Here is a 13,493-nt window from a genome sequence, read left to right on the forward strand (position 1 = left end):
TTCATCTTGATTCCTCCCATTTAAATACTCAGGGGATTGATAGGAGTTGAAGTCAACTGCAGCTGGATAGCCATGAGCTCCTATACATTATAAGAATTAAATCCTACTTCATGACAGATGCTCTCCAATAAGTGTGCACAAGCCCCATTAAACATTATGGAATTATATCTGAGTAAACTTAAACAGCTATCTTAGATCTTAAACCAATTTGAGGGGTTTTGTGGTACAGTCAAGCAGTATATAGATGTTATGAAATAAAATATGGAGTCAGGCCATTTAGTTTGTTTTGCACATTTATTTCTAACTAATTGGCTGTAGCTCTTCAGGGTTTCAGATGGGATATTCCCAGCTCCACCTGGAAATGCTGATAGTTGAATTTGGGACCTTCTGGGTGCAAAGCAGATGTTCTACAACCGAACTGCAGTCCTTCTCTGGTTCATATGAATAGTAATAATTAGTAGTAGTATGTATGTATTCAGTGTATATCCTGCCCTTCCTCCCAGAGGAGCCCAGTCTACAAGACTTGATGAAACAAGATGCAAATCTTGTAGTTTAATTGTGGTTGCATTAATTATAACAAATAATCCACTTTTGGAAGGCTCCCAAAATATAGACACTTACCAGCAGTTTTCTTTAATTATTTTCGACTGACAGTGTAGATGGTCTCTTAAAATGCTCTTGCTTCTTAGGTATAATTCTTTGCATACTTGACTGGCTTTTTAATAAGTATGTACTATTGTAACTGATGGGGCAAGGAAGAAAAGAAAGAACTGTCAGTCCTTTGTTGAAAACCAAATTAATATTGGTTGGAAACTAAATTATATTTTGCTTACAACTTGCTGTCAGTTACTCTTTGAGATAAAGTGGCTAATTTTGTTGCATAGCAGTAAAGACAGATGTAAGTTTACATCTTCCGCTAAACATGTGCATATGATCCTTAAAAGGCCTAGTTCAAACAAGCCTTTGTTGGCTACAAATTCCGCTAGCGACATTGCAGAAAATCTGTCTCAGTTCTACACGTTTACAAAAGTAATTCTGAAATGAGTAAGCAAATGAAATTAGTAGATTTCAGGAATCTTGTTGATCACCATGTTGTTGGTTGGTGGTATTCAGGACAGTTACTGTGAAGGACTATGGCACTTACATAACATTAAGTATAACTTTATTCCCTTTGAGGACTGAGTTGTGTTCAGGTTTTCCATGAGTAGAACTCCCACCATAAGATGATCCCATCAGAGGAGGGAGTGGAAGCAATTCCTGCCAATACTTCCATTCCTCTGTACCACCTGAATATTCTGCAGAAGGTTGGGGGCCCCTCCAAAACATGGTGGGAAGTGTTGTGAGGAGCTGGAGGAAGAAGGTCCCATCTGTAAATGGAAAGAGCCCTTCCATTCACAGTAGGACAATTCACTACACAACATGTTTTGTTTGTGGGTCTGCTTTATAAAAGGTTTGAAATATGGTCATGTTGACTCATATCTAATTTAATATACATTATAACCATAATCCTACAGATTTCTGGCAATTCAGCTTGCTGAAATACTTCTGCAAGTGTTTTTGGAATTTGTTGACTGTTGCTGTTGGTGAAAACATGCTTATAAAAGCATTGTATTCTACCTCACATGACTGAGAATTTGGTGTTAATACACATTGTCACTTACATTTTTCTTTAAACTACTTTGTGTAGTTTTAATGTTATTCTATGGATATTTTATTTATTTTATTTATTTTTATTATTTATTGCATTTTATGTCCCATCTTTTTGTCCAAGGAGCTTAAGGTGGCCTACATGGTTTTCCCCGCTCCTCAAATAATTCCCGCAACAACCCACTGAGCTGTGGTGACTAGCCCACAGTCACCCAGTGAGCTTCATGACATAGTGGGGATTTGAACCCTAGTCTCATGGGTCCTAGTCCAACACTCTATAATCACTATAACACACTGGCTGTCAGTGTGGATAATGATGGAGGGAAATCAAAGTAGAATTTAGCATTCCATCTATGAAACAATCTATTGCTGACTGAATTGGTCAAACTTTGTCTTATTATTTGATAGCAACTTCACATAAAGTGCCTTTATTTTTAATTATGTCCCATATATTGACCATTCAGTAAACTTTAATTCAACTACCTTTGCAGGCTACATATCTTTAGAGGTTGCTTATAAGTTGTGATTATGGTTAAATATTCTGATGTTTGTCTTCTGGGCTTCTAAGTGGTACTTCTAATATTTTATATCTTTGAAGGAGGTATTTTGCTCTGTTACAGAGGTCATAACTACGTGTTGCACATGACACAGGACTGCTGCCAAAAATTGCAGCCCCATATCAAGTTCTTCTCTCCCCACCATCCTTCATCCATATCCCATTTAATGCAGTCATTACATTGTCTGTCACCTCCCCACCCTCCCAGCTAACGCCAGTAACATACAAGGCAGAAACTCAGAGTATTATATTGTCACAACATGGAATAAATTATCCTAAATGGAAAGACAGGGAGAACCCGAGAGAGAGGACTCTTTCAGCAGCCTCATATTGGGTGTAAAGTATAGTTTTAGTATTGTTGCAGTAACTGTTGCTCCGATCACTCCTGCATGTTTAGCTGTTTTCTTAATCTTTCTGACCATAAGTCAGAAATACTTCATCTTAAATTTATGAAACAGTGAGCTGGCCCAGATTTGTGATGAATAGCTTTTTCCCAAATGAGTGGCTCTTTCAGATTTTTGCTCTTACCTGCTTTTCAGTTTGTCATGTGATCTTGTGGGCAGAAGTAGGTAAGAATCTACAAAAGTAGGTAAGAATCTACTAGTAGTAATCTGGGTGATTTGCAGTAGATTTTTAAGAGTTTCTTTGTCAACAATAGCAACAACTTAAATCTCCACCATATTTATCATTGTTAAACCTTGCTAAAATGTAACCAAAATATATTTTGGAGAGTTTTGATATTGTGTATCAGAGGTGGAGAAACACTTTTTTCTCATGGAACATTGATTCACAGGAAAGAAACAAAAAAAAAGAAAAAAAAAAGAGCCAGAGTCCAGGGTGTTTCCTCCCTCCAGGCTCCCTTCCCGTGCAGCACCACCAAGGCTTCAGCAGAATCACTTTTCAGCCATTACACACTGTGCACATGAACTCTCTTAAAAGGGGTGGGTGGGTGTTATGCCACTGTCCAGCAGAAGCACCCAACCAGTTGCTTTCCTTGCAGAGCTTTCACTTGGGAAGGGCTGTTCTCTCTCTCTCTCTCTCTCTCTCTCTCTCTCTCTCTCTCTCTGTGTGTGTGTGTGTGTGTGTGTGTAAAAAGATAACACTATTGCCAGACAATGAACAAGCAAGAGACAATAGTTTTCCATTTCTGCTGTAGAAAATCCAGCTGTGAGAAGAGGAAGCCTCCCTCCTTCCCTGTAGGCTCCTTACCCTAGCTCAACAAAGCAGTGGACCTCTCTCCTGTAGACTGTCTTCCTGCACTCGTCTTGAACAAGCTGGCAACAGATCTGTGAGGCCTTTTTGGCTCTCTCTAACTTTGACCAGCATCATGCCTGCCTGCCTTCGTTCTCTGAGCAAGTCTGCTGCAGCTCCATGTGGGCTTTTACTTCTTTTACTTCCACTTCACCTGTCATGATTCCGAGTATTTTCCCTCTGGGGTGACTCCCTACCCCGGCAAGGTGACAGTTGCCCTGTATGTGCTTTCCAGCCCTTTCCTCCTTGTTCTGGCCTACATGCATCCTTTGCCAGAGCCATATATTGTGGCTACTGCAAAGATACTTCTCATAAGTTCTGATCCTTAGTGCCCCCCCCCACATTTTTTCAGGAAACAAAATTTGGATGAAATTGCACACTGGTTTGTCTTAAATTCAGAGTGGAGCAAAGGGAAGAGCATGAGTCTGATACTCATGCTTGTAATGCCAAAATATGGTTTGATGCTGACCTGCTACAATATGACATCCAAGTCACTTAACTGTAGTCATATGGACAATTTTCTAAAACCACGCTCCAGAGTATATATGAGTATACTTTCTGGGTATATATGAATTGACCACCCACTTGTCAGTTCTGATGTCATGACATATTCAGCTGATGAACTGTTCAATTCTGTCTACATAGAATTCTGCCAATGCATAACAGAATTCCCTACCTGTCAGCTGCCATCACCGACCCAATAGGGCAGAGTTTTCCAAACTGTGTCGTGACACATTAGTGTGTTGGCTGCAGTGTATAGGTGTGTCATGCTAAGACTCTTATAAGGGGTTAGCTTAACCTCTGGTTTGCTAATAAAACTCAATTACTGTGTCATGAAATGATATGTGTCTGAAAAGTGTGTCACCAACATGAAAAGTTTGAAAAACTGCAATAGAGTGATGCCAGTTGATTGACAGATGGGTGTGGTTTTGGGGAGATAGCCTCTCAGACTAAGATTGACTTGCATGCCAAAGGTTCCCCATACGTGCCTGTGGCCTAGGCCATGACCCTCAAATGCATAACAATGACAATACTGCTTCCTTGCCTGGATGGAGGCATGTGTTTGTATAGAAACCCCCAACTTCTGTGTAGTTGGAATGTATCCCTACCATACAAAGCAAGAGTTGCACCCATTATTTCACTCACTTTTGCTTCTGATCCTGCCCACAGGAGTAATTTCTTGAGTTTCTCTCTTCAACACTTGCAAATGATTCATTTTATTTATTTATTTACAAGGGAAAAAATTGGAGGGAGGAATGAAAAGCATGCTTAAGCACAAGTTCTTAAAGTTACATTTCTTAGAATGCAGTTAAGAGCAGCAACTCCTTGCAGATGTCAGTATAGAGATATTTGATCTATATACATTACAAAAGTAATAGAGAATAGAGGGCAACTCTGCTATGTACAATGATGCATTTATTCAAGCTCTAAGTTCATTTAAGCTTTTTTCAAAAATTGTGATTGGCTAAATAAGTTCTACCTCTAGTATTGCAAAAATGAAATATATGAACTATAACGTAGGGATTTTAGTTTATGCTACTGTTGTTTGGATGTTTGTTAACGAAGGGTAAAAAAAACCATATATCTTACACATTCTAGGATTGACTTTTAGTCTGCTAAGCCCAATTCAATAGGCTTTCAGTGGAAAATAACAGAGAAATGTATTTCAACTTCTAAAAGCAAGTCCATTCCATAATACAAGATGATTGAAACCATTTTTAAATGTGATTCAGAAGTGGTTTATGCTGTAATTGGCTATTAGTAAAAATAATATACAAAAATAATACTATTCCATGAAAGTTGCTTTGGAAACGTATCAGCATACTTTTAAATTCTTTGTATTGTCTTACAGGTGGATAAAAGATCTCGCAGATGGCAGATAACAGGTAGGTTCTGAAAAGTCCTGAAAATTATGGGTCTTTAAGAATTAGTGGCAAACGTTTTGCGCTTGTCTGATTGATGTGTGATCACTGACACATGCAGTGTTTTCGGCACAACCACTATGCAAATGGGGAGTTCCCTGTACTTGAGAAAATCTTTCACTGGACTTAATAAAACATGTTTTCTATACCGATTTTCTTTGGTTAAGACGTGGTCCCTTTAATGAGTCAGGAGATGAAGATGATGACCATTTATTAAGTTTATATCCTGCCTTTCTTCCCAGAGGAGCACTACAAATGACAAAACAGCAAAACAACACAATTGAAAAGCATTAAACATTTCTGAAAATATATAATTGAAAATGTTTGTGCTTTTTTTTCTTCTAATCTGTGTGAAATTGGTAGGTCTGTGTAGCACCGTTACTGGGTCATGTTGTGTCAGGGAGTGATGGTCAGTTTATGGTGCATTGTACATTCTTGATACCCTTAAAACATAGAGCATGTGGGTCCTTCCTACTAAGGTTTTTTTTTTTTGTTCTTAGTTACCCATGGGAAGCTTACTGAGAATTTTTAGAACCTGTGCTTCAAATTGTGTACTAGCATTATAGCCAAACTACTATTCACAAAGCAAGAGAGGAAGAATAGGTCCTGAAACAGTAGTGGTCCAACTTCTTGGCAGGTGTATAAAAATCCAACTGAAAATATAAGAGTGCAACTCCAGGGTACAGTACAGTTAAATATGCAGTTCCTCATGTTTTATGATGTGTTTCCTTCTGGTCTTAATTAGAAATGTGAAGGCCGGTGGGAAGGGGTGTGGCTTTGAGCTATGGAATGGAATGCAGTCCTGCACTGGAGTGGCAGGCGGAGCTCATTCTGTCTTAGGTAGGCACACTAGGTTTCGTTGCTCCTGCCCTGGCATGCCACAAACTCCTGATTGGTCTGTCTCCTGAGGCATCCATACTGTATGCCATAGGAGCCAACTCCTAAGGAGCAAGATCCCTTCAGCCCCCTCAGTAAAATATTTGAGGGGCATCGCTATTCAAATGATGTATGTGAGCCACATCCAGTTTTAGAAACTTTGATATATAAGCTAGGTGCCAAATAGCTCTTTAAACAAGGGTTACAGTTTAATTTTCTCCAATTGCCTTTTCAAGTTGGAAATTTAGAAATAGTGATTCCTAACCAATGAAATTCTCCTGGCAAGCTGTTTGGAAATATGTGTCATGGGAATCTTTCCACACACACCTAGAATGCAGTATAATTCACCTAACAGCATCTTTAGCCTTTATCCTGTGTACAGTCTTGGCAAAAGTAATGGAAAATTGAAAATCTGATTTATTTTTAAGTGCCTATTGTACAAGTTCATTTGAGTGTCAAAACTGCCAACAAGAAATTGATATCTTTACTAATTTTTAAAATACCAGTTTACATTGGGTTGGATCCAGAACTTATCCTGTCATGAATAGAAGGGCAGCCCTTTGGAACAATGGACTACAGAGGAAAGGAGGAATCATTAAAAGTTCTGCTTTTTAGCCCTTCTCCCAACCACTCAGTTTGAGTGGCATTCCAGTGAGCATTACCCTGGATCCACCCCATTTACCAATGCTTACTTGATTTAAGTTATATTATATTATGCAAATATCTCTCAAATATGTTTTTGCAGTAAAACAGAAGATGCTGCCTCAGATTCTGTGGAAGCTGCTAAAGGTACTGGTGATAAAAAAGGTAACTGATTAAAATACTATGTTTCAAAAGTATGTTAAAATGCAGAATGAGTGTGTGGTTAGGGTTTCCAGAGATTGTTTTTATCCCTTTAAAAGCTCTGAAGGTGAGAGAAATTATGCTGCTGCTGTGCATCCTATCCTGGTTTCTGTGTATAGCTCCTTCCTGCACCTCTTCCTGATTGGGTAAAAGTTATGTTTTAGTGGACAGAGATGGCAGAGCAGCAGGAGCTGTGACCACTGTCTTAAAGGGTATGCCAAGAACTTCCTTGTGCCTTCTGTTATGTTGCATATACATCAAAGGTCTAAATCAGAAGGTTCTTGAAGACTGCTTGCCAGGTTTGCACATTTTCTCTGGAATTCATATCTTTTCAGGAACTGGGATAATATCTTCATATTTGGGCAACTAGTTGATGCTGGGTATGAATAGGGATGGTTCTTTAATCCTGGCCCCAGAGTAAGAAATCTGTTTTGATTACATGTTCTGTTTTGTGCCCTGGGCCTTCAGGGATAGAATTGCTTAAAATTCCAAAGAAATGCAGCTTAAGTTGCTGGGGACAATAAGGGAACTTGAATGAATGGGTAGCTTTTGACCTGTACTTTGTACCTCTGAAGAACTTTTCTTCAATGTCATCTTATTTCCATCATCCACAGTAATTTGAACGTCTTATATTTCCAGATAGATTCATTGTTCCTTTGGGAGCACAATACCCTATCTAAGAATTCCCTGGTTTGAATTTTATGTGGAAATGATGCCAAAATAAATGCCTAATAAAATTATACCGTTATAGTGAGATTTGTTTAAACTCTTCTTTTACAGAAAAGTTAGCAGACCAGGTAATGCAGAATCCACAAGTCTTGGCAGCTTTACAGGAGCGACTTGATAATGCACCTCACACTCCTTCCAGCTACATTGAAACGTAAGAATGAGAAACACCACTTGTCACAAGTAAAAGATTCACTGGTCCAAAAATGTACTTGCCACTATTAGGTACATTTGTTAATTTGATTTGGCAAGCTCAGCCTGAGGTTAAGGAAAGCCTCCAGCCTTAGAGAGGGACAGGAAATTTCTCTGAATTCTGGAGATACTTGGAAAGTAGTGAAAATCTTATTATGTGGAGGAAGCTAGATGCTGCTGCTATGTAAATTCTAAATAATTTTGTTCCTAGCTTACCAAAAGCAGTAAAAAGAAGAATTGATGCCTTGAAACAGCTTCAGGTGAAATGTGCCCATATAGAAGCTAAATTTTATGAAGAAGTTCATGATTTAGAGCGAAAATATGCAGCCCTGTACCAGCCTCTCTTTGATAAGGTAAGGCATGTAATTTTCCTTGCAGTCTTAACTAATATTAGTGGAACTATGCTTCATCTTCCTGTAATTGTAACAGCTCCTATCATTGCGAGGGGGCTAAAACTGGGTTGTTCTTTGCACTGTGTGGTTGCTATTTTATTTCTGTCATCTATATCATGAGAACTTGCATATAGCTATCCGAAGTGTTCTCAAAGCCTACTACTACACCTAAGACTACTTAAAGGTAAAGGTACCCCTGCCCGTACGGGCCAGTCTTGACAGACTCTGGGGTTGTGCGCCCATCTCACTTAAGAGGCCAGGGGCCAGCGCTGTCCGGAGACACTTCCGGGTCACGTGGCCAGCGTGACATCGCTGCTCTGGCCAGAGCCAGAGCCGCACACGGAAACGCCGTTTACCTTCCCGCTGGTAAGCGGTCCCTATTTATCTACTTGCACCCGGAGGTGCTTTCGAACTGCTAGGTTGGCAGGCGCTGGGACTGAGCAGCGGGAGCGCACCCCGCCGCAGGGATTCGAACCGCCGACCTTTCGATCGGCAAGCCCTAGGCGCTGAGGCTTTAACCCACAGCGCCACCTGCGTCCCATGACTACTTAGGTGTGTGTTTAGCATGTGTTGACAAAAGGGAGGTGAGAACAATAGGCAGAGTGGTCCCTCTAAGACAGCTGCTAGATATATAAAACTAATGTTCCTGCTGTTAGTAGCCTTTACCTAAAGCAATAACTATATTAGGGCTTAACTGTTAAGTCTTAATTCTATAATTAATTATTTTGGCATTTAGAATACTGGTATTCATTTATGGTATAGTTATTCAGGATTCCTCTGATCCTGGTCAATTTCATGTTTGAACTGTTCAGCAGCTACACAGCTGTAATCTGCACTTCATTTTCTCTTTTTAGGCATTATAGTGTATTTAGTTTTTGTTCAGCTAAAGTAACTGTTTTCTTTTCTTTTTACTTCAATTTACAACGTTCAAAGGATATTTCTTGCCCTGTACCTTGGTTAGAGTATCTAAAATACCAGAAACCTAAGTCACTCTCAGATATTGTTTGATGATAAAGTCATTTGGGTGTTAGATTTAAAAAAATGAAGCATGTTCCTAATACTTCTGAGATAGTAGTTTATACAGTTCCTTAACTCATTTGAGCATACAATGGGAACCACCATTGTTGATCCATTTTCCACGGCACTCTCCAGTGCTCTTGGATAACCTTAGTATGTTCTAACTTGTCTACAATTTTTATACTAATTACACAGAGAAGGGATTTTATTACTGGTGGTGCTGAACCCACAGAGGCAGAAGCAGAATGGCACAGTGAAAATGAGGAGGAAGAAAAACTTGCCGTAAGTAGAATTTGCTTCTGAACACAATTACTAAAATAATTTAAGCTGTGATGTGTAATATTTCTAGTAAACTCTTCAGAAAACCTAATGAAGTGATCTAATTAAAATAATACCTGTCCTAGCAGAGCACATCATGAGCTTGAGTTACCAAGATATTTAGCAGTTTTTCTCTTTCTATAGCTGCATATAATAGCTGCATGCCTAATGAAATTGGCCAGGAACCTGCTTTGATCTAGTCATTTGCACTGTTCGTAACCTGTTGACAGCCTCTTCTGCTAATGGGTTCCATTCCAGTGCTACAGTAACACCCAGGATGAGAAAAAGCAGGCATTTTTTGCATGTCTGTTATCTTCGTTTTGGGGACACGTCATTATTGATCTATTTTATTTTTGTCTTTCCTGCCTGCTTTTCAGCAAAAGGTTCAGGACGGGTTACAGCAACTCAAAAGCAATAGTTTTATTCAGCACATTTTAGGGAGGATACAAAAAGATAGGGTACTTGATGCACCTGTGTTGTAAGGGAGCTTCACATTCTTAGGATCATCACTGAGAAAGCCCTCTCACAAGCTACTGCTGCCAGAACCTGTGAGATTGGTGGATCTGCGAGAGGGCCTCCTACAGTGATCTTAATCTCTGAACTGCTCTAAAAGGGAAATATTCCCCTATTTTTTATTACTTTGTCTGCATGCCTCCTGAAATTCTCCCAGTTGAGTTACAAAGTATGAAAGAGTTCAGGTTTGGAAACCTTAGTGCTTTATTACTGTATAGTGGGTAGGGGGCATTCTGGAGAGTAAGAAAATGAAAATGTGTCCTTGTTAAACTATTTTTAGATGCTGTTTTTTTTTTTTTAAATTAGAGACTAATTTACTTTTGCATACCCTGGAACTCTCCAGAATATGGAGAAACCATTGCCTCATTTTTTTAGGGCAAGTGTGCCGGGGGTGGGGTGTCATTTTGTTTCCAAACTGATAGGCGCAAAACCACCCAAGGTTATATTTTTGCCCATCATAGCATTTAACAAATAATAATAAACAAAATACACAGTCACAGTACATACATTTCAATGATATATATTGAGAAGTTATACAAATTTACTTAAATCTTCTCAGAATCCATAAATCACCATGTGTCAATGAGATATAATGTATGACCCAAGCTGTTTACTTGTGTAATAAAGCAATACCAATCTGTGTTAAAATTGCTCTTTTTGCCTCTTATAGCCCTTAGCCTCACAACCACCCAAGTTTTGTTTTAGATGCAAATACTTTTTACAATGACAATGTTTCTGCATTAAGAACATTAAAAGAACACATAGGAAATGGGGCATTTGCATTTTACAAACAACTTTGAATTTATTTGTTGCCTAGCTTCTGGCCAAAACCTTTAAAGAAGTTTCTCTCTTTTCTGTTATTAGGGAGATGTGAAAAATAAAGTAGTAATAGAAGAAAAAGAAGCAGGAGCAGCTGAAGAGACAAATCCCAAAGGAATCCCAGATTTTTGGTTCACAATATTTAGAAATGTAGATATGCTAAGTGAATTAGTACAGGTAATGCCTATAAAAAGGATGTTTGTTAATTAGTGTTTTTGCATGTCATGCTATCTCAATTCAAATACCAACTGATAATGATAAATACGAACAGGAAAGGGATCTGTGACAGATTTGCCTGCAAATAAGTATTAATGAACATGTGTTCTGGTTCACTCATCACATTAAAATAGTATTGCTCATGCTGTTCAGAAGCCCTCACTTCACTTGTCTCCCACTTCTCGCTGCAACAGACCATAAGCTTTGACTTGTACTGTTGTCCAAACCTGCTTTCATGGGTTTGGACTACAAAACAAGTCTAGGCTTGTTCCAGCATGTCAAGAGTCAGGAAGCAGCAAAACGGACTTTGGGGCAGCCTGCATCAGCACATGTATGTGTGAGCCCAGGCCACTGTCATGCTGTTTGTTAGAATTTTGCCGGGCTTTTCTAATTACTTTACAACTTGCAGATTTCAGTAAGCTACTTCTGTCCCTGTTTTGGCCTTTTCTTGATTTACCTTCTCCTTATTTGCTGTCTCGGTGTTGTCCAAAAATTGGGGTCTCTCATCTCTCCTCTTAAATTAGTGCACACCTAATCGTATATCCCTCTTGACCTTCTGAGATACATTTATTATTGAGTCAACTGTATTGGGAGTGGGGGGGTTAGTGTGTTAGTAAATATATAGAGTTGGCTGAAGAACTATCTGAAGCAGAAACAGTTAACTTGAAATTGAAGATGTTATCTAAGTAAACTTGAGAACTTGCGTTGGAGGCATTTGACTCTTTATGAGATGCCAGCCATTTCTTTCATCTTAATCATAGCTTTACCATTTTTGTTTAGGAATATGATGAGCCAATTTTGAAGCACCTGCAGGATATCAAAGTAAAATTTTCTGAGCCAGGACAGCCTATGGTTAGTATGATTTAACTTCTAAGAATTTAATATGATTTAACTTGTGAGGGGCATGGTATCCATTAATAGTTTGAGTGTGGAGGATTTCCATTTTTATCTTATTGTATCAAGTTTCACTTTAGAAGATGAACTTCTCAGCTGTATATCCCACTGGGGACTTCTTTATTAGATTAGGCATTAAAAACTACAGTTATAATAGCACCACCTACTGACAATTAATGAAACAATGTTTTAAAATAATATGAGCTTATACTTGAATTAGGTCTTTTATTAATCCTTTATTGAAGCATGTTTCTTATATTGATATAAACTAAAACAAAAACTTTACCAGCAAAGAAACAAAATAAACAAAAATGGAGCAGGGAAGGAAAATAGGGAGAGATGTTGGTCAGTGTTCATAGGTTTTGCTCATTTTCAATCTACGCGAGTATCATAAGCAAAATAACTGAACTCGGCAAGGGATAGAGTTCAGTATAGGTTTGGTAATCATTTATGTAAACTTAAGATGTGCCGCTAATTCATGTATGGTGAGTGAGTATAGGTTTCTTCTGCCATTGGTGGGTTGTTGGGACTGTATTTTAGTTTTCCTTTGTTGCAAAATGTTACATGCAACAACCAACAAAGTGAAACTAATCCATTTCTGCTGTCCTGGGGAAAGGTTCCAAAAAATAGGAGGATCCTTTTGTTCTGCTTCAAGGACCAAGTTAATACAATGACTCAAGAATTGAAAAACTAGACAGAACCACTTAATATGTGTTAAGAAGTCTTCTGTATCATTGCTTCCCCATCAAGGAAGATATTCTTAACATATTTGAACTAGTTTTAAACAACCTCCACAGAGCAAGGGAAGATGCAGATTTTTCCTAGTACCTCATTTAGAATGTTAATGGCATTAATTAGTGAATTAGGTTCTCTGGGAGCTGTTTCTGTTGGGCTGCATGCAGTGAAAGTAGCTAAAAATATATATTGCTTAGTGGGCCACTTCAGAGAAACTATTCAGTAGTCCACTGCTCTTAGTGAAAAGTTTTGCCCAGTAAATAGAGTTTTATACTGTATCGATCTAATAGAAGCACTCAGAGGAAGTTGTGCTCAGTAGCATTACATGGCTTCACCTTCAGAGAGTTGACCCCACATTATTAACAACCTCGGCTTTGATTTTCCTTGGAAAAGTTTTAAGTTGGTTACACTGCTCAGTCTTCTGTTAGTATCTTACATGCTGGGTTTGCATTTTACTTCTATTTATATGTTAAAGGATTAAAATTACCTTTTTAAGAGGGTGGGAGAAGCTTTTATCTGCTCTCTAGTGAGAACTAGCTCTAGTAATATAAACAGAAATCAGTGACTGGAATAACT

General features: G+C 38.6%; 1 protein-coding gene across 2 annotated transcripts in view; it reads left to right on the top strand.

The window, feature by feature from the left end:
* Nucleotides 1-13,493, top strand: part of NAP1L4 (nucleosome assembly protein 1 like 4) — a 34,790-nt gene that overhangs the window by 1,431 nt on the left and 19,866 nt on the right. For both annotated transcript variants that reach the window (XM_079987511.1, XM_079987510.1), the window contains exons 2-8: nucleotides 5,307-5,340; nucleotides 6,998-7,059; nucleotides 7,876-7,975; nucleotides 8,225-8,366; nucleotides 9,618-9,704; nucleotides 11,118-11,249; nucleotides 12,069-12,140. In XM_079987511.1, coding sequence (XP_079843637.1) covers nucleotides 5,327-5,340; nucleotides 6,998-7,059; nucleotides 7,876-7,975; nucleotides 8,225-8,366; nucleotides 9,618-9,704; nucleotides 11,118-11,249; nucleotides 12,069-12,140 — 609 coding nt within the window. In that variant the 5' untranslated portion in view covers nucleotides 5,307-5,326. The remainder of the gene's footprint in view (nucleotides 1-5,306; nucleotides 5,341-6,997; nucleotides 7,060-7,875; nucleotides 7,976-8,224; nucleotides 8,367-9,617; nucleotides 9,705-11,117; nucleotides 11,250-12,068; nucleotides 12,141-13,493) is intronic.

This window comes from Podarcis cretensis, assembly GCF_951804945.1.
Source record: "Podarcis cretensis genome assembly, chromosome: 1".
Taxonomy (NCBI): Eukaryota; Metazoa; Chordata; class Lepidosauria; order Squamata; family Lacertidae; genus Podarcis; species Podarcis cretensis.